We start from the raw sequence: 21,111 nt of genomic DNA on the forward strand, positions 1-21,111 counted from the left end.
TGTCGGAGGGTCAGTACTGAGGGAGCGCCGCACTGTCGGAGGGTCGGTACTGAGGGAGCGCCGCACTGTCGGAGGGTCAGTACTGAGGGAGAGCCGCACTGTCGGAGGGTCAGTACTGAGGGAGCGCCGCACTGTCGGAGGGTCAGTACCGAGGGAGCGCCGCACTGTCGGAGGGTCGGTACCGAGGGAGCGCCGCACTGTCGGAGGGTCGGTACTGAGGGAGAGCCGCACTGTCGGAGGGTCGGTACTGAGGGAGCGCCGCACTGTCGGAGGGTCGGTACTGAGGGAGCGCCGCACTGCCGGAGGGGCGGTACTGAGGGAGCGCCGCACTGTCGGAGGGTCGGTACTGAGGGAGCGCCGCACTGTCGGAGGGTCGGTACTGAGGGAGCGCCGCACTGTCGGAGGGTCGGTACTGAGGGAGCGCCGCACTGTCGGAGGGGCCGTCTTTCAGGATGAGACGTTAAACCGAGGCCCCCGTCTGCCTTCTCAGGTGAACATAAAAGATCCCACGGCCACTATTTGAAGAAGGAGGTTGGGGGGGGGGAGGGGGAGTTCTCCCCAGTGTCCTGGGGCCGATATTTATCCCTCACTTTAAAAAAAAATGATTGGGTCATTTATGGCATTGGCCGTGGGATCTTGCTGTGCGCAATTTGGCTGCCACGTTTCCTACATTACAACACCGCAAAAAAAAAAACTACTTCATTGGCTGTGAGGCGCTTCGGGACGTCCTGAGGTGGTGAAAGGGGCTGGAGAGATGGGGAGTTCCTTCTTTGCTTTCTCTCTCCGTGCCAGGAGGACCCAGCTGTTCATGGCGGGAATGCTGTCTGGCGTTTTCAGCACTGCCATCATGACCCCCGTGGAGAGGATCAAGTGTTTGCTGCAGGTGGGTTCCCTCAATCTGCGAGGCCCGGGCGCTTTTTTCTTTTAATCCCCTCTGAGGGTCGCTGGCGAGGCCGGCATTTATTGCCCATCCCTAATTGCCCCTTGAGAAGGTGGTGGTGAGCCGCCTTCTTGAACCGCTGCAGTCCGTGTGGTGACGGTTCTCCCACAGTGCTGTTAGGAAGGGAGTTCCTGGATTTTGACCCAGTGACAATGAAGGAACGGCCGATATATTTCCAAGTCGGGATGGTGTGTGACTCGGAGGGGAACGTGCAGGTGGTGTTGTTCCCATGTGCCTGCTGCTCTTGTCCTTCTAGGTGGTAGAGGTCGCGGGTTTGGGAGGTGCTGTCGAAGAAGCCTTGGCGAGTTGCTGCAGTGCATCCTGTGGATGGTCCACACTGCAGCCACGGTGCGCCGGTGGTGAAGGGAGTGAATGTTTAGGGTGGTGGATGGGGTGCCAATCAAGCGGGCTGCTTTATCTTGGATGGTGTCGAGCTTCTTGAGTGTTGTTGGAGCTGCACTCATCCAGGCAAGTGGAGAGTATTCCATCACACTCCTGACTTGTGCCTTGTAGATGGTGGAAAGGCTTTGGGGAGTCAGGAGGTGAGTCACTCGCCGCAGAATACCCAGCCTCTGACCTGCTCTTGTAGCCACAGTATTTATATGGCTGGTCCAGTGAAGTTCCCAGCAAGGAACTTGGAAAAGGCACCAGGACGAGTCTGACCAAGGGGGCCTGTGTCCGTTTGTCACTTTTAATCTCCCATATTTTCACACTGTTGGCATGTCTCCCTTGCTCATGCCAAGCCAGCCGATACGCTCTTTTACCAAGTGATGGTTTCGAGCCCCCACTCGAGCCCCGTAATCCAGGCCCGACACTCCCCCCGGTGCCGGTACTGAGGGAGCGCCGCACTGTCGGAGGGTCAGTACTGAGGGAGCGCCGCACTGTCGGAGGGTCGGTACTGAGGGAGCGCCGCACTGTCGGAGGGTCAGTACTGAGGGAGCGCCGCACTGTCGGAGGGTCGGTACTGAGGGAGCGCCGCACTGTCGGAGGGGCCGTCTTTCAGGATGAGACGTTAAACCGAGGCCCCCGTCTGCCCTCTCGGGTGTATCCCACGGCCGCTATTGGAAGAAGAGCAGGGTGGGGGAGTTCTCCCCGGGGTCCTGGGGCCGATATTTATCCCTCAATCAACACCTAAAATCAGATGATCTGGTCATTCATCACATCGCTGTTTGTGGGATCTTGCTGTGCGCAAATTGGCTGCTGCGTTTCCTACATGACAACAGTGAGCACACTTAAAAAAAAAAAGTACTTCACTGGCTGTGAAACGCTTTGGGACGTCCTGAGGTGGTGAAAGGGGCTGGAGAAAGTCAGGTTCTTTCTTTACAAGGCCAGGTGTGTTATACTGTATAACGCACGCTGCTTTGTTCATCTGCTGAGGTGCAACTGAGTCTGTCTCCATCACATTGCATTAAGGCTGATTTTTCCCTCATGCCTTCGTCCAGATCCAGGCCAGCTCAGGTGACACCAGGTACACTGGACCGGGTGATTGTGTCAGACAGCTGTACAGAGGGTCCGGAGTTGCGGGAGTCTACAAGGGCACCGGCCTGACACTACTGAGGGGTAAGTGCACTGAGGGAGCGCCACACTGTCGGAGGGTCAGTACTGAGGGAGCGCCGCACTGTCGGAGGGTCAGTACTGAGGGAGCGCCGCACTGTCGGAGGGTCAGTACTGAGGGAGCGCCGCACTGTCGGAGGGTCGGTACTGAGGGAGCGCCGCACTGTCGGAGGGTCAGTACTGAGGGAGCGCCGCAATGTCGGAGGGTCAGTGCTGAGGGAGCGCCGCACTGTCGGAGGGTCAGTGCTGAGGGAGCGCCGCCCTGTCGGAGGGTCGGTGCTGAGGGAGCGCCGCACTGTCGGAGGGTCGGTACTGAGGGAGCACCGCACTGTCGGAGGGTCAGTACTGTGGGAGCGCCGCACTGTCGGAGGGTCAGTTCTGAGGGAGCGCCGCACTGTCGGAGGGTCAGTGCTGAGGGAGCGCCGCACTGTCGGAGGGTCAGTGCTGAGGGAGCGCCGCACTGTCGGAGGGTCAGTGCTGAGGGAGCGCCGCACTGTCGGAGGGTCAGTGCTGAGGGAGCGCCGCACTGTCGGAGGGTCAGTACTGAGGGAGCGCCGCACTGTCGGAGGGTCAGTACTGAGGGAGCGCCGCACTGTCGGAGGGTCAGTGCTGAGGGAGCGCCGCACTGTCGGAGGGTCAGTGCTGAGGGAGCGCCGCACTGTCGGAGGGTCAGTGCTGAGGGAGCGCCGCACTGTCGGAGGGTCAGTGCTGAGGGAGCGCCGCACTGTCGGAGGGTCAGTGCTGAGGGAGCGCCGCACTGTCGGAGGGTCAGTTCTGAGGGAGCGCCGCACTGTCGGAGGGTCAGTGCTGAGGGAGCGCCGCACTGTCGGAGGGTCAGTGCTGAGGGAGCGCCGCACTGTCGGAGGGTCAGTGCTGAGGGAGCGCCGCACTGTCGGAGGGTCAGTGCTGAGGGAGCGCCGCACTGTCGGAGGGTCGGTACTGAGGGAGCGCCGCACTGTCGGAGGGTCGGTACTGAGGGAGCGCCGCACTGTCGGAGGGTCAGTGCTGAGGGAGCGCCGCACTGTCGGAGGGTCAGTGCTGAGGGAGCGCCGCACTGTCGGAGGGGCCGTCTTTCGGGATGAGACGTCAAACCGAGGCCCCCCGTCTGCCCCTCTCAGGTGGACGTAAAAGATCCCACGGCCGCTATTGGAAGAAGAGGAGAGAGGAGGGGGGGGCGTTCTGGTTGAAGCCGGGGAGCAGTATATCCAGGGGGGGAAAAAAATTCTCTTCACCACAAGAGGTTGCGGGAATGTGGAACTCCCTGCAGGACACAGATTCGGGGTTGCCAACTCTCCAGAGTTGCCCTGGAGTCTCCAGGAATAAAAGACACGAGAACACAAGAGGAGCGAAATTACAAGGGCGTTAAAAACTTGTGTTTTTTTTTAATAACATTTCCTTTGGACACTTTTGTTTCTTGGTTATAAAAATATCGGACATGGGATGTTCGACTGATCGTCAAGAGTCATCCAATCGGGGAACAAAGAGTCTCTCGGCTTTCCCGATTGGCCGGTAAGGCGGGGGCGTGGCGATGAAGGACGGACGTGCCGGGCGACCAATGGCGGGTGTGTGTGGGGCGCGGGCCGGTTGGCGGCAGGATGGTCACGAGGTGAAGAGGCCTCCAGGATTACGTCCAGCCAGAGTTGGCAGCTGGAAAATCGACCGAGGTGTTTAAAGGGGAGGCGGCTACTAGCTGGGCAAGCAAGGGGTTTTCGGGGTACCGGAGAAAGGCCAGGGGGAGCGGGGTTAAATGGATAGAGCAGCCTCCATAAGCCGAATAGCCCAAAGCTAAATTGTAAGTCCCTGAATTTCAGCATTGCTTCTTGCTTTTGAGGCGCTTTCGAGTTCCGATACGGTGCTATCTAATTGCAAGATTGTCCAAATGACGTGGTCTTTTACTGTAACGTTAGATGTCCCAGCGACGGGAGTCTACTTCCTGAGCTACGAGTGGCTGAAGGACTTCCTCACCCCCGAGGGTCAAAGGTCAGTGGGGGTCAAACACAAATTTCCTTGTTTCATTTTAAAAAGCCTTGTTATAAGGAGGGCTTCTCACACTGGCGGCCCCTCGGACGGGACCCAGATACCATACCCGATCTGGGTAAAGGGGGGGGAGATTGGGGGCAAGTCAGCCAGGGTTCCTGCTCCTGGTCACCATCCAGTGAGTGCCGCTTTCAGGCGGTTGTCAAAATCTTAGAGAGGGCGCGGAGGTGATTTACCAGAACGGTTCCAGGGATGAGGGACTGGGATTGTTCTCCTCAGAGCAGAGAAGGTTAAGGGGAGATTTAATCGAGGCGTTCAAAATTACGAGGGTTTTTGATGGAGTAAATAAGGAGAAACTGTTTCCAGTGGGCAGGAGGGTCGGTAACCAGAGGACGCAGATTTAAGATAATCGGGGAAAGAACCAGAGGGGGAGACGAGGAATTTTTTTTTACGCAGCGAGTTGTTCTGATCTGGAATTCGCTGCCTGAACGGGCGGTGGAAGCAGATTCAATAATAACTTTCAAAAGTGGAATCGGAGAAATACTTGAAAAGGGAAAATTTGCAGGGGAAAGAGCAGAGGGGGGAGTGTGGGACTAATGGGATAGCTCTTTCCAAAGAGCCAGCACGGGCACGAAGGGCCGAATGGCCTCCTGCTGTGTCATTCTACGGTTCCATGTCCCTTGACTGGGTATCTGAGGGGAAGCGAAGGGGGTTTGAAGGGGGTGGAGGACCAGGGGATGAGGAATAAGGAAATGAAACAAAGCCGCAACTGCAACTGTTAACTTTCTCCTTCCAGCGTGAGCGAGCTGAGCATTCCCCGGATCCTCTTTGCCGGAGGGATGGCGGGAATCTGCAACTGGGCCGTGGCCATCCCGGCCGACGTGCTGAAATCCCGCTTCCAGACAGGTCCGTGAGAGAGTGAGGGAGGGTGGGAGTAGGCACCGGTCCGTCACGGTGCGATGTACCGCGGTTCTGGTCAGTACGCAGCCCGCCTTCCTTCCCCGCGCCGCCGCCTCCCTGTGGCAGGCTCGCTGCCGCGTTCTGGCTCCCTCACCCACCTCACCTCGCTCGTACCTCGTCCCCACCCACCATTGGCAGCCGTGCCTTCAGCCGCCTCGCTCCCGCTCTGCGCAATTCCCTCCGACCACCCGCTCCCCCTCGAGACCATCTCTGCTTTTGGTTACCCCTCCGAATCCATCCTCCGCCCCCAAACACCTCCCCCCGCCCCCCCCCCCCCCGCCAATCCGATACCCCAGTGAGAGTCGGTGTCTGTGGGACCCGTACCCCAGTGAGAGTCAGTGTCTGTGAGACCCGTACCCCAGTGAGAGTCGGTGTCTGTGGGACCCGTACCCCAGTGAGAGTCAGTGTCTGTGGGACCCGTACCCCAGTGAGAGTCAGTGTCTGTGAGACCCGTACCCCAGTGAGAGTCGGTGTCTGTGGGACCCGTACCCCAGTGAGAGTCGGTGTCTGTGGGACCCGTACCCCAGTGAGAGTCAGTGTCTGTGGGACCCGTACCCCAGGGAGAGTTGGCGTCTGTGGGACCCGTACCCCAGTGAGAGTCGGTGTCTGTGAGACCCGTACCCCAGTGAGAGTCGGTGTCTGTGGGACCCGTACCCCAGTGAGAGTCGGTGTCTGTGGGACCCGTACCCCAGTGAGAGTCGGTGTCTGTGGGACCCGTACCCCAGTGAGAGTCGGTGTCTGTGGGACCCGTACCCCAGTGAGAGTCGGTGTCTGTGGGACCCGTACCCCAGTGAGAGTCGGTGTCTGTCGGACCCGTACCCCAGTGAGAGTCGGTGTCTGTGGGACCCGTGCCCCAGGGAGAGTCGGTGTCTGTGGGACCCGTACCCCAGTGAGAGTCGGTGTCTGTGGGACCCGTACCCCAGGGAGAGTCGGCGTCTGTGGGACCCGTACCCCAGTGAGAGTCAGCGTCTGTGGGACCCGTACCCCAGTGAGAGTCGGTGTCTGTGGGACCCGTACCCCAGTGAGAGTCGGTGTCTGTGGGACCCGTACCCCAGTGAGAGTCGGTGTCTGTGGGACCCGTACCCCAGTGAGAGTCGGTGTCTGTGGGACCCGTACCCCAGTGAGAGTCGGTGTCTGTGGGACCCGTACCCCAGTGAGAGTCGGTGTCTGTGGGACCCGTACCCCAGTGAGAGTCGGTGTCTGTGGGACCCGTACCCCAGTGAGAGTCGGTGTCTGTGGGACCCGTACCCCAGTGAGAGTCGGTGTCTGTGAGACCCGTACCCCAGTGAGAGTCGGCGTCTGTGGGACCCGTACCCCAGTGAGAGTCGGTGTCTGTGGGACCCGTACCCCAGTGAGAGTCGGTGTCTGTGGGACCCGTACCCCAGTGAGAGTCGGTGTCTGTGGGACCCGTACCCCAGTGAGAGTCAGTGTCTGTGGAACCCGTACCCCAGTGAGAGTCGGTGTCTGTGGGACCCGTACCCCAGGGAGAGTCAGTGTCTGTGGGACCCGTACCCCAGTGAGAGTCGGTGTCTGTGGGACCCGTACCCCAGGGAGAGTCAGTGTCTGTGGGACCCGTACCCCAGTGAGAGTCGGTGTCTGTGGGACCCGTACCCCAGGGAGAGTCAGTGTCTGTGGGACCCGTACCCCAGTGAGAGTCGGTGTCTGTGGGACCCGTGCCCCAGTGAGAGTCGGTGTCTGTGGGACCCGTACCCCAGTGAGAGTCGGTGTCTGTGAGACCCGTACCCCAGTGAGAGTCAGTGTCTGTGGGACCCGTACCCCAGTGAGAGTCAGTGTCTGTGGAACCTGTACCCCAGTGAGAGTCGGTGTCTGTGGGACCCGTACCCCAGTGAGAGTCGGTGTCTGTGGGACCCGTACCCCAGTGAGAGTCGGTGTCTGTGGGACCCGTACCCCAGTGAGAGTCGGTGTGTGTGGGACCCGTACCCCAGTGAGAGTCGGTGTCTGTGGGACCCGTACCCCAGTGAGAGTCGGTGTCTGTGAGACCCGTACCCCAGGGAGAGTCGGTGTCTGTGGGACCCGTACCCCAGTGAGAGTCTGTGTCTGTGGGACCCGTACCCCAGTGAGAGTCGGTGTCTGTGGGACCCGTACCCCAGTGAGAGTCGGTGTCTGTGGGACCCGTACCCCAGTGAGAGTCAGTGTCTGTGGGACCCGTACCCCAGTGAGAGTCAGTGTCTGTGGGACCCGTACCCCAGTGAGAGTCGGTGTCTGTGGGACCCGTACCCCAGTGAGAGTCAGTGTCTGTGGGACCCGTACCCCAGTGAGAGTCGGTGTCTGTGGGACCCGTACCCCAGTGAGAGTCGGTGTCTGTGGGACCCGTACCCCAGTGAGAGTCGGTGTCTGTGGGACCCGTACCCCAGTGAGAGTCGGTGTCTGTGGGATCCGTACCCCAGTGAGAGTCTGTGTCTGTGGGACCCGTACCCCAGTGAGAGTCAGTGTCTGTGGGACCCGTACCCCAGTGAGAGTCAGTGTCTGTGGGACCCGTACCCCAGTGAGAGTCGGTGTCTGTGGGACCCGTACCCCAGTGAGAGTCGGTGTCTGTGGGACCCGTACCCCAGTGAGAGTCGGTGTCTGTGGGACCCGTACCCCAGTGAGAGTCGGTGTCTGTGGGACCCGTGCCCCAGGGAGAGTCGGCGTCTGTGGGACCCGTACCCCAGTGAGAGTCAGTGTCTGTGGGACCCGTACCCCAGTGAGAGTCGGTGTCTGTGGGACCCGTACCCCAGTGAGAGTCAGTGTCTGTGGGACCCGTACCCCAGTGAGAGTCAGTGTGTGTGGGACCCGTACCCCAGTGAGAGTCGGTGTGTGTGGGACCCGTACCCCAGTGAGAGTCGGTGTGTGTGGGACCCGTACCCCAGTGAGAGTCGGTGTGTGTGGGACCCGTACCCCAGTGAGAGTCGGTGTCTGTGGGACCCGTACCCCAGTGAGAGTCGGTGTCTGTGGGACCCGTACCCCGGCGAGAGTCGGTGTCTGTGGGACCCGTACCCCAGTGAGAGTCGGTGTCTGTGGAACCCGTACCCCAGTGAGAGTCGGTGTCTGTGGGACCCGTACCCCAGTGAGAGTCGGTGTCTGTGGGACCCGTACCCCAGTGAGAGTCGGTGTCTGTGGGACCCGTACCCCAGTGAGAGTCGGTGTGTGTGGGACCCGTACCCCAGTGAGAGTCGGTGTCTGTGGGACCCGTACCCCAGTGAGAGTCGGTGTCTGTGGGACCCGTACCCCAGGGAGAGTCGGTGTCTGTGGGACCCGTACCCCAGTGAGAGTCGGTGTGTGTGGGACCCGTACCCCAGTGAGAGTCGGTGTCTGTGGGACCCGTACCCCAGTGAGAGTCGGTGTCTGTGGGACCCGTACCCCGGTGAGAGTCGGTGTCTGTGGGACCCGTACCCCGGCGAGAGTCGGTGTCTGGGGGACCCGTACCCCAGTGAGAGTCGGCGTCTGTGGGACCCGTACCCCAGTGAGAGTCGGTGTCTGTGGGACCCGTACCCCAGTGAGAGTCGGTGTCTGTGGGACCCGTACCCCAGTGAGAGTCGGTGTCTGTGGGACCCGTACCCCAGTGAGAGTCGGTGTGTGTGGGACCCGTACCCCAGTGAGAGTCGGTGTGTGTGGGACCCGTACCCCAGTGAGAGTCGGTGTGTGTGGGACCCGTACCCCAGTGAGAGTCGGTGTGTGTGGGACCCGTACCCCAGTGAGAGTCAGTGTCTGTGGGACCCGTACCCCGGCGAGAGTCGGTGTCTGTGGGACCCGTACCCCAGGGAGAGTCGGTGTCTGTGGGACCCGTACCCCGGCGAGAGTCGGTGTCTGTGGGACCCGTACCCCAGGGAGAGTCGGCGTCTGTGGGACCCCACAGCGCTGTCACGAGCGGAGGGGAGTGGGCGAGGGGGTAACCTGGTTCGAAATAAATTGAAGCAAAGAATTCCTGTTGTCGATATAAACTTTGACCCTTCTCACCCAGCTCCCGATGCAATGTATCCCGATGGGCTGCGGGACGTTCTCCGGAAGATGATCCGCGAGGAGGGAATTGGGTCCCTGTACAAGGGCTTCAGCGCTGTCATGTTACGGGCGTTCCCTGCCAATGCGGTAAGACTTTACAACAACCCACCGGTTTCTTTCATTTTCTCCCCCCGCCCGGCTCTTCCCCCCCCCCGCCCGACGCCATGGACTCCCTCCCTGGGTTTCAGGAGTGACGGGACTTTCTTGCTGCATCTCACTCGAGCAGATCAGGCCCTTCCCCACGTTTGAGCGCAGACGGTGGAGGGTCTATCGACACCACTGTGTCAGCTAATGAGTTGGACGCGAGGCAGGACTTGTGGCAGGACTCACAGCACACAGTCTAGTTTACAGCAAACCAAGTCTATTTACAGAGTCTATTTAAAACGAGTCTCTTCCAACTGCAGCAAACAGTCTACAGAGTCTATTTAAACTGCACACTACAGCAAACAGTCTACAGAGTCTATTTAAACTGCACACTACAGCAAACAGTCCACAGAGTCTATTTAAACAGCGCACTACAGCAAACAGTCCACAGAGTCTATTTAAACAGCGCACTACAGCAAACAGTCTACAGAGTCTATTTAAACTACACACTACAGCAAACAGTCTACAGAGTCTATTTAAACTGCACACTACAGCAAACAGTCTACAGAGTCTATTTAAACTGCACACTACAGCTAACAGTCTACAGAGTCTATTTAAACTACACACTACAGCAAACAGTCTACAGAGTCTATTTAAAATGCACACTACAGCTAACAGTCTACAGAGTCTATTTAAACTGCACACTACAGCTAACAGTCTACAGAGTCTATTTAAACTGCACACTACAGCAAACAGTCCACAGAGTCTATTTAAACAGCGCACTACAGCAAACAGTCCACAGAGTCTATTTAAACAGCGCACTACAGCAAACAGTCCACAGAGTCTATTTAAACAGCGCACTACAGCAAACAGTCCACAGAGTCTATTTAAACAGCGCACTACAGCAAACAGTCTACAAAGTCTATTTAAACAGCGCACCACAGCAAACAGTCGACAGAGTCTATTTAAACTGCACACTACAGCAAACAGTCCACAGAGTCTATTTAAACAGCGCACTACAGCAAACAGTCTACAGAGTCTATTTAAACAGCGCACTACAGCAAACAGTCTACAAAGTCTATTTAAACAGCGCACCACAGCAAACAGTCTACAGAGTCTATTTAAACAGCGCACCACGTGATATCAAGAAACGGCTGAGTGCACTGGATACATCAAAGGCTATGGGCCCCGACAACATCCCAGCTGTAGTGCTGAAGACTTGTGCTCCAGAACTAGCTGCGCCTCTAGCCAAGCTCTTCCAGTACAGCTACAACACTGGCATCTACCCGACAATGTGGAAAATTGCCCAGGTATGTCCTGTCCACAAAAAGCAGGACAAATCCAATCCGGCCAATTACCGCTCCATCAGTCTACTCTCAATCATCAGCAAAGTGATGGAAGGTGTCGTCGACAGTGCTATCAAGCGGCACTTACTCACCAATAACCTGCTCACCGATGCTCAGTTTGGGTTCCGCCAGGACCACTCGGCTCCAGACCTCATTACAGCCCTGGTCCAAACATGGACAAAAGAGCTGAATTCCAGAGGTGAAGTGAGAGTGACTGCCCTTGACATCAAGGCAGCATTTGACAGAGTGTGGCACCAAGGAGCCCTGGTAAAATTGAAGTCAATGGGAATCAGGGGGAAAACTCTCCAGTGGCTGGAGTCATACCTGGCACAAAGGAAGATGGTAGTGGTTGTTGGAGGCCAATCATCTCAGCCTCAGGACATTGCTGCAGGAGTTCCTCAGGGCAGTGTCCTAGGCCCAACCATCTTCAGCTGCTTCATCAATGATCTTCCCTCCATCATAAGGTCAGAAATGGGGATGTTCGCTGATGATTGCACAGTGTTCAGTTCCATTCGCAACCCCTCAGATAATGAAGCAGTCCGAGCCCGCATGCAGCAAGACCTGGACAACATCCAGGCTTGGGCTCATAAGTGGCAAGTAACATTCGCGCCAGATAAGTGCCAGGCAATGACCATCTCCAACAAGAGAGAGTCTAACCACCTCCCCTTGACATTCAACGGCATTACCATCGCCGAATCCCCCACAATCAACATCCTGGGGGTCACCATTGACCAGAAACTTAACTGGACCAGCCATATAAATACTGTGGCTATGAGAGCAGGTCAGAGGCTGGGTATTCTGCGATGAGTGACTCACCTCCTGACTCCCCAAAGCCTTTCCACCACCTACAAGGCACAAGTCAGGAGTGTGATGGAATACTCTCCACTTGCCTGGATGAGTGCAGCTCCAACAACACTCAAGAAGCTCGACACCATCCAGGACAAAGCAGCCCGCTTGATTGGCACCCCATCCACCACCCTAAACATTCACTCCCTTCACCACCGGCGCACTGTGGCTGCAGTGTGGACCATCCACAGGATGCACTGCAGCAACTCGCCAAGGCTTCTTTGACAGCACCTCCCAAACTTGCGACCTCTACCACCTAGAAGGACAAGAGCAGCAGGTACATGGGAACAACACCACCTGCACGTTCCCCATCAAGTCACACACCATCCCGACTTGGAAATATATCGCCGTTCCTTCATTGTCACTGGGTCAAAATCCTGGAACTCCCTTCCTAACAGCACTGTGGGAGAACCTTCACCACACGGACTGCAGCGGTTCAAGAAGGCGGCTCACCACCACCTTCTCAAGGGCAATTAGGGATGGGCAATAAATGCCGGCCTCGCCAGCGACGCCCACATCCCGTGAACGAATAAAAAAAACCCCACAGCAAACAGTCTACAAAGTCTATTTAAACAGCGCACCACAGCAAACAGTCTACAGAGTCTATTTAAACAGCGCACTACAGCAAACAGTCTACGGAGTCTATTTAAACAGCACACTACAGCAAACAGTCTGCAGAGTCTATTTAAACAGCACACTGCAGCAAACAGTCTACAGAGTCTATTTAAACAGCACACTACAGCAAACAGTCTACAGAGTCTATTTAAACAGCACACTATTGCAAACAGTCTACAGAGTCTATTTAAACAGCACACTACAGCAAACAGTCTACAGAGTCTATTTAAACAGCACACTGCAGCAAACAGTCTACAGAGTCTATTTAAACAGCACACTATTGCAAACAGTCTACAGAGTCTATTTAAACAGCACACTATTGCAAACAGTCTACAGAGTCTATTTAAACAGCACACTACAGCAAACAGTCTACAGGGTCTATTTAAACAGCACACTACAGCAAACAGTCTACAGGGTCTATTTAAACAGCACACTATTGCAAACAGTCTGCAGAGTCTATTTAAACAGCACACTGCAACAAACAGTGTACAGAGTCTATTTAAACAGCGCACTACAGCAAACAGTCTACAGAGTCTATTTAAACAGCGCACTGCAGCAAACAGTCTACAGAGTCTATTTCAACAGCGCACTACAGCAAACAGTCTACAGGGTCTATTTAAACAGCGCACTACAGCAAACAGTCTACAGAGTCTATTTAAACAGCGCACTGCAGCAAACAGTCTACAGAGTCTATTTAAACAGCGCACTACAGGGTAAGGAAGAGTCTGTTCGCTTTCCGATTGGCCAATATGTCCTTCCTGAGGTGGGCTGGCCAAAAAACTGGACGCAATTGCAGCGACTCCGGCCCAGGGGATGGAATGAGACAACGCAGGAGGAGGCCACTCGGCCCGTCGTGCCTGTGCCGGCTCTTTGAAAGAGCTATCCAATTACTCCCACCCCCCGTGCTCTTTCCCTGTAATTTTTTTCCCCTTTTCAAGTATTTCTCCAATTCCCCTTTTGAAAGTTATTATTGAATCTGCTTCCACCGCCCGTTCAGGCAGTGAATTCCAGATCAGAACAACTCGCTGCGTAAAAAAAATTCTCCTCATCTCCCCCTCTGGTTCTTCTCCCGATTATCTTAAATCTGCGTCCTCTGGTTACCGACCCTCCTGCCCACTGGAAACAGTTTCTCCTTATTTACTCGATCAGAATCCCTTCATGATTTTGAACACCTCGATTAAATCTCCCCTTAACCTTCTCTGCTCTGAGGAGAACAATCCCAGATTCTCCGGTCTCTCCGCATAACTGGAGTCCCTCATCCCTGGAACCATTCCGGTAAATCTTCTCCTGCACCCTCTCCAAGGCCTTGACATCCTTCCTAAAGTGCCCAGAATTGGACCCAGCTGAGGCCTAACCCAGCGATTCACGAAGGTTTAGCGTAACTTCCTGGCCTGAACGTCTTGGGTGGGGAAGGGTTTTGGTTGCACTGATGTTCAAGCTTGCCCCCCCTCACGCTCCCCCTCTAACCCACAGGCCTGTTTCCTGGGCTTCGAACTGAGCATGGGGTTCCTGGACTGGCTGTCCCCCAGGCCCTGAGGTCGCGACCCGGACTCCTGGCCGCCTTTTGACCGCAGTCAGCCCGGGAGAGAGGGCCCCCCCTCCCGCGTTCGACGTCTGTCGCCGCTAACTAACCCGGAACGGTCCGCCCCGAGGGAGGAAATCACACCGAACTCCAAGAGGGCAAGACGCTCGACTCCCTAACAGCCTAGCACTAATTTCAGTTGTCTCGGTCTGCGTTTTAGTTTACATGTTTTCGAGCTAAGCCCGTATTTCGACAGCCAAGATGGTTCACGTACAAACGAAGAGTGGGGGGAGGGTTTGGGGTGGGGCCTAGGCCGACTCCTCACTCCAGTCCAGGCTCTGGTGGCTGGTTGCGGCCTTGTTGCCCTGTTCTTGGTCTAGGCCCTGGCTCTGTCTTTGCCGCCGGTTTAGCTCGCACTCTGGTCTGGGTTCTGACAAGCTGCCGCAAACAGCAACGTGATAAATGACCAGAACCTCTGCTTTTTTTTTTAAGTGATGGACGAGGGATAAATATCGGCCCCGGGACACCGGGGAGAACTCCCTCCTCCCCGCCCCCCCCCCCCCAACTCTGCTCCTCTGCGGCCGCGGGCTCTTTTACGTCCCACCCGAGAGGGCGGAAGGGGGCCCTCGGTTTAACGTCTCGTCCCGAAAGACCTCAGCTGCGACAGTGCGGCGCTCCCTCAGTACCGGGGAGGAGTGTCGGGCCTGGATTATCTGGAGTGGGGACTTCTCACTCCGATGTGAGAGAGAGAGAGAGGCCCTCTAAACCAAGACATGTGGTTCAAAGGCCATGGATTGACTCCTCTGTTGTAGCTGTACATGTTTGTCTGTGCATGTTTGTGAGAGATAGAGCCCGTCTTAAAAAAAAAAGCAAGAAAAATAAACAAATATTGCAATTCTGTTGTCTCTGTTTTGTCCTGTTGAGGCCTTGTTCATAACTTGGAACGAAACGGACTGATTTCCTTTTGGTTAACGGGAGTCGCTGCTGCCTCTGGATGCTGGAGAGATCTCAGCTTATCCCACCGTGACCACCAAATGACGCCGCTGTGTCTTTCACTGTAACTATTCCGAAATTTTACGTCAATAAAGAAGGAGCTCCCATTTCTCCAGCGCCTTTCACCGCCTCAGGACGTCCCGAAGGGTTTCACAGCCAACGAGGTACTTTGTTTGAAGCGTAGTCACTGTTGTAATGTAGGAAACGCAGCAGTGTGCACAGCAAGATCCCACAAACAGCGGCGTGATAAACGACCAGGGCACCGGGGAGGACTCTCTCCTTCCCCCACCCGCTCTTCTTCCAATAGTGGCCGTGGGATCTTTTACCTCCACCCGAGAGGGGCAGGCTGTGCCCCTCGGTTCCAGCTTTGCTCCTTCAACGGGCATAAACCTCGTCGCTGGGGTCACGCAGCCTTCTGGTCCGCTGATTTGCCCCTCTTCCCCCCCGAACCAGGGGAACTGCAGCGTCCCGACTGAAATCGGCTGGCTTGGCACAGACCGGAGATGGATCCGGGGAACCTTAAAAGTGTCAATTTCAAAACCTGCTGGACTCTGGGGGGACACAAAAAAACAAACAAGCGATGCACCCCATGGTTAAACAGCACATCAACATTCACTGTCCGGGCCCTCACCTGAACAATGGTCATTTGGTCTGGGACTGGAGGGCATAGCGGACACTGATAATAACATCATTAGTTAAATTTATAAGTTTCCTTTTTTTATATGGTTTAATGTCTCTTTACGAGCTAGTTAGGAGAGAGAGAAAGAGAGTTCAACCTGTCGTCAGAACTACTTTGGTTATTGTGACAGAAGCAATGGGAGTTATATCGAAACTACAGCACAGAAACAGGCCATTCAGCCCAACTGGTCTATCCCACACGAGCCTCCTCCCTCCCTACTCCATCTCACCCTATCACCCTATCCTTCTATTCCTCTCTCCCTCATGTGTTTATCGAGCTTCCCCTTAAATCCATCGATTCTATTCCCCTCGACCACTCCATGTGGGAGCGAGTTCCACATTCTCACCGCTCCCTGGGTAAAGGAGTTTCTCCTGAATTCCCCGATTGGATTTATTAGTGACTCTCTTATATTGATGGCCCCTCGTTCTGGTCTCCCCCACAAGTGGAAACATCTTCTCTACGTCTACCCTATCGAAACCCCTTCATAATTTTAAAGACCTCTATCAGGTCACCCTTCAGCCTTCTCGTTTTTAGAGAAAAGAGTCCCGGCCTGTTCAGCCTTTCCTGATAGTTATAACCTCTCAGTTCTGGTATCATCCTGGTGAATCTTTTTTGCACCTTCTCCAGTGCCTCTATATCCTTTTTATAATATGGAGACCAGAACTGTGCCCAGTGCTCCAAGTGTGATATGGAGACCAGAACTGTGCCCAGTGCTCCAAGTGTGATATGGAGACCAGAACTGTGCCCAGTGCTCTAAGTGTGATATGGAGACCAGAACTGTGCCCAGTGCTCCAAGTGTGATATGGAGACCAGGACTGTGCCCGGTGCTCCAAGTGTGATATGGAGACCAGAACTGTGCCCAGTGCACCAAGTGTGATATGGAGACCAGGACTGTGCCCAGTGCTCCAAGTGTGATATGGAGACCAGAACTGTGTCCAGTGCTCCAAGTGTGATATGGGGACCAGAACTGTGCCCAGTATTCCAAGTGTGATATGGAGACCAGAACTGTGTCCAGTGCTCCAAGTGTGATATGGAGACCAGAACTGTGTCCAGTGCTCCAAGTGTGATATGGGGACCAGAACTGTGCCCAGTATTCCAAGTGTGATATGGAGACCAGAACTGTGCCCAGTATTCCAAGTGTGATATGGAGACCAGAACTGTGCCCAGTGCTCCAAGTGTGATATGGAGACCAGAACTGTGCCCAGTGCTCCAAGTGTGATAAGGAGACCAGAACTGTGCCCAGTGCTCCAAGTGTGATATGGAGACCAGAACTGTGCCCAGTATTCCAAGTGTGATATGGAGACCAGAACTGTGCCCAGTGCTCCAAGTGTGATATGGGGACCAGAACTGTGCCCAGTATTCCAAGTGTGATATGGAGACCAGAACTGTGCCCAGTATTCCAAGTGTGATATGGAGACCAGAACTGTGCCCAGTGCTCCAAGTGTGATATGGAGACCAAAACTGTGCCCAGTGCTCCAAGTGTGATATGGAGACCAGAACTGTGCCCAGTGCTCCAAGTGTGATATGGGGACCAGAACTGTGCCCAGTATTCCAAGTGTGATATGGAGACCAGAACTGTGCCCAGTATTCCAAGTGTGATATGGAGACCAGAACTGTGCCCAGTGCTCCAAGTGTGATATGGGGACCAGAACTGTGCCCAGTATTCCAAGTGTGATATGGAGACCAGAACTGTGCCCAGTGCTCCAAGTGTGATATGGAGACCAGAACTGTGCCCAGTGCTCCAAGTGTGATATGGGGACCAGAACTGTGCCCAGTATTCCAAGTGTGATATGGAGACCAGAACTGTGCCCAGTATTCCAAGTGTGATATGGAGACCAGAACTGTGCCCAGTGCTCCAAGTGTGATATGGGGACCAGAACTGTGCCCAGTATTCCAAGTGTGATATGGAGACCAGAACTGTGCCCGGTATTCCAAGTGTGATATGGAGACCAGAACTGTTCCCAGTATTCCAAGCCTTCTTAAGTGTAAGCAAAATTTTAACGTTGTGGTAAGTCTTAATGACTACCAAACAACCTCTCTGGCACTGAAAATTTAATTTTACAAGTGTCATTAAGTCAGAATTTAATTGTTGTTCGACATTTAGAAAAACAAATTTAACAATTTAATTTTTTTTCCCTTTTCCTTTCTGTCTCTTTTATCTCTGTCTTTTAATTCAGTATTTCTCACCCTCTCTTTAGTTGGCTTTCTGTAACTGATTTGACATTGGATTCAGCCCTGTTGTCCCGTTTCGCACTGTCGCACGGTCGAAATCTAGCCCTGCGTAATGAAGGCAAGCGACGCGTTGGCACAGAGCGTGTGGCATAACTCAGGTTCTGAAGTGACCCTGAGATCTTTCCGCTTGTGAGGCGAGGTCAGAACTAAGGGGCCATAAATATGAGACAGTCACCACTATTCAAAGAAGAGCAGGGGAGTTCTCCCCGGTGTCCTGGGGCCAATATTTATCCCACATCCAACATCACTAAAACAGATTATCTGGTCATTTATCTCATTGCTGTTTGTGGGATCTTGCTGTGCGCAAATCGGCTGCTGCGTTTCCCACATTGCAACAGTGACCACACTTTCGAAGTACTTCATTGGCTACAAAGTGCTTGGGCTGTCCTGAAAGGCATGAAAGGCACAGTATAAATGCAAGTCTTTCTTAAACTGGTTAACAACTGCATTAAAACACAGGGATGGGCTAAAAATTGATAAAGAGGTACTAGAGAGGCTGGCTGTACTTAAAGTAGATAAGTCACCCGGTCCGGATGGGACGATCCTCGGTTGCTGAGGGAAGTAAGGGTGGAAATTGCGGAGATACTGACCATAATCTTCCAAACATCCTTCGATACGGGGACTGGAGAATTGCAAATGTTACATCCTTGTTCAAAAAAGGGTGTAAGGATAAACCCAGCAATTACAGGCCGGTCAGTTTAACCTCGGAGGTGGGGAAACTTTTAGAAATGATAATCCGGGACAGAATTAACAGTCACTTGGACGAGTGTGGATTAATTAGGGAAAGCCAGCACGGATTTGTTGAGGGCTGGTCGCGTTTGGCTGGCCTGGTGGAGTTTTTCGACGGGGGGAACGGAGAGGATAGATGAGGGCAATGCAGCTGGTGTGGTGTACATGGACCTTCGGGGGGCGTTTGATGGGGTGCCGCTCGGTGGGCTTGTCGTCGGGGTTGCGGCCCATGGAATAGTGGGGGCAGTGGCAGCGTGCATGCAGAATTGGAGGGGGACGGGGGGACAGGGAGTGGTGGTTTTTGGACTGGAGGGAGGCGTGCGGTGGTGTTCCCCGAGGGTTGGTGCTGGGACCACTGCTTTTCTTGATGTTGTTGGTGACTTGGACCTGGGTGCACAGGGCACGGTTTCCGGGTTTGCGGATGACGCAGGGCTTGGAGGCGGGGGGGGGGGCGGGGGGGGGATAGTGGTGGACTTCGGGAGGGTGTGGACGGGCTCGTGGCATGGGCGGACAATTGGCAGATGAAATTTGGCACGGGGGGGGCGGTGCGGGGTGATGCATTTCGGTAGGGGGGAACGAGGAGAGGCGGTGTGGACTGGAGGGCACGGCTCTGGGGGGGTGGGGGGGGGTACGGGAGCGGAGAGATCTGGGGGTATGTGTGCGTGGGTCGTTCGGGGTGGTAGGGCAGGTTGGGAGAGCATGCGGGACCCTGGGCTTTATGGGTGGAGGCATGGAGTGCAGGGGTATGGAGGTTACGATGAGCCTTTGTGGAGCACTGGTTCGGCCGTGGCTGGAGCGTTGTGTCCAGTTCTGGGCGCCGCACTTTGGGAGGGATGTGGGGGCCTTGGAGGGGGCGCAGGGGAGAATTGCTGGAGTGGTTTCAGGGATGGGGGACTTTGGTTGCGTGGGTGGACTGGAGAGGCCGGGGTAGTGTAGTGGTTATGTTACTGGGCTAGTAATCCAGAGGCCTGGACTAAAATCCAGAGTCACGAGTTCAAATCCCGCCACGGCAGCTGGCGAATTTAAATAAAAAATAAAAAATAAAAATCTGGAATTAAAATACGACTATCAGTAATGGTGGCCATGAAACTACCGGATTGTCGTAAAAACCCATCTGGTTCACTAATGCCCTTTAGGGAAGGAAACCTGCCGTCCTTACCCGGTCTGGGCCTATATGTGACTCCAGACCCACAGCAATGTGGTTGATTCCTAATCGCCCTCTGAAATGGCCGAGCAAGCCACTCAGTTGTAAAAATCTCGCTAGGGATGGGCAATAAATGCCGGCCTTGCCAGCGACGCCCACATCCCGTGAACGAATAAAAAAAAAAGAACGGAGACGGTTGCGAGGGGGATTTGGTGGAGGTGTTCGGGGTCGTGGGGGGTCTGGACAGAGTGGGTGGAGAGAAGTTGTTCCCATTGGGTCGGGAACCAGGGGACGTGGATTTGGGGTGGTTGACAAGGGAGCCAAGGGTGACATGAGGGCTGCGGGGGGTGGGACTGGCTGGATTGCTCTTGCTTGGAGCCGGCATGGACTTGATGGACCGGGTGGCCTCCTTCCGTGCTGTGGCCATTCTATGATAAATCCCAATCGGGAATTCAAAATGCTGGAAATCGGAAATAAAAGCAGAAAATGCTGGAAGGACTCAGCAGGTCGGGCGGCGTCGGTGGAGAGGGAAACGGAGTTAATGTTTCAAGCCAAGGACTGTTCGTCAGAACGGGAAGAGGCTGAAGATTTAAGAGTTTTTAAGCCAGTACAGAGCCGGGGAAAGGGGAGGGGAGGTAAGAACAAATGGGAAAGGGGGTCCGTGGCTGGGTGGAGGGCAGGAGTGAGTCAATGATAAAAGGGATGTTGGTGCAAGGCAAAAGGGGGGGTGGTAATGGGGACAAGTAGAGGAACAAAAGACGGGTCCAGAGGAGGTGTAAATGGCAGCAGCAGCACCAATACTAGTACCTGCTGTCAGAGAAAAGTGGGAGCAGTGGTTATGACCTGAAGAGTGGTGAATCTTTTGGAATTCTCTACCCCAGAGGGCTGTGGATGCTCAGTCGTTGAGTATATTCAAGGCTGAGATCGATAGATTGCTGGACTCTAGGGGAAATCGAGGGATATTACAGGGCTCGACAGGGAGGATGTTTCCCCTGGCTGGGGAGTCTCGAACCAGGGGTCACCGTCTCAGGAGAAGGGGTCGGCCATTCAAGACTGAGAAGAGGAGGAATTTCTTCACTCAGAGGGTGGTGAGTCTTTGGAATTCTCTACTCCAGAGTGCTATGGAGGCTCAGTCACTGAGTACATTCAAGACTGAGATCGATAGATTTTTAGATATTAAAGGCATCAAGGGATATGGGGATGGTGCAGGAAAATGGCGTTGAGGTAGAAGATCAGCCATGATCTTGTTGAATGGCAGAGCAGGCTCGAGGGGCTGGATGGCCTACTACAGACATACGTACGAACATACGAATTAAGAGTGGGAGCAGGCCATTCGGCCCCTCGAGCCTGCTCTACCATTCGACAAGATCATGGCTGATCTGATTGTGACCTCAACCCTACTTTCCCGTCTACCTACTATAACCTTTGACTCCCTCGTTAATCAGGAATCTATCGAACTCAGCCTTAAAAATATTCAATGACCCTGCCTCC

General features: G+C 54.9%; 1 protein-coding gene across 1 annotated transcript; it reads left to right on the plus strand.

Moving 5' to 3' along the window:
- The first annotated feature begins 739 nt into the window (after positions 1-739).
- LOC137308108 (mitochondrial carnitine/acylcarnitine carrier protein-like) lies at positions 740-14,731 on the plus strand. Its single transcript, XM_067977021.1, has 6 exons — positions 740-883; positions 2,383-2,500; positions 4,402-4,474; positions 5,268-5,377; positions 9,393-9,517; positions 13,795-14,731. The coding sequence occupies exons 1-6, from the start codon at positions 755-757 to the stop codon at positions 13,855-13,857; spliced, it is 618 nt and encodes a 205-aa protein (XP_067833122.1). The 5' UTR covers positions 740-754; the 3' UTR covers positions 13,858-14,731.
- Positions 14,732-21,111: the final 6,380 nt, after the last annotated feature.

The sequence above is a fragment of the Heptranchias perlo genome, unplaced genomic scaffold, assembly GCF_035084215.1.
Source record: "Heptranchias perlo isolate sHepPer1 unplaced genomic scaffold, sHepPer1.hap1 HAP1_SCAFFOLD_1204, whole genome shotgun sequence".
Classification (NCBI taxonomy): domain Eukaryota; kingdom Metazoa; phylum Chordata; class Chondrichthyes; order Hexanchiformes; family Hexanchidae; genus Heptranchias; species Heptranchias perlo.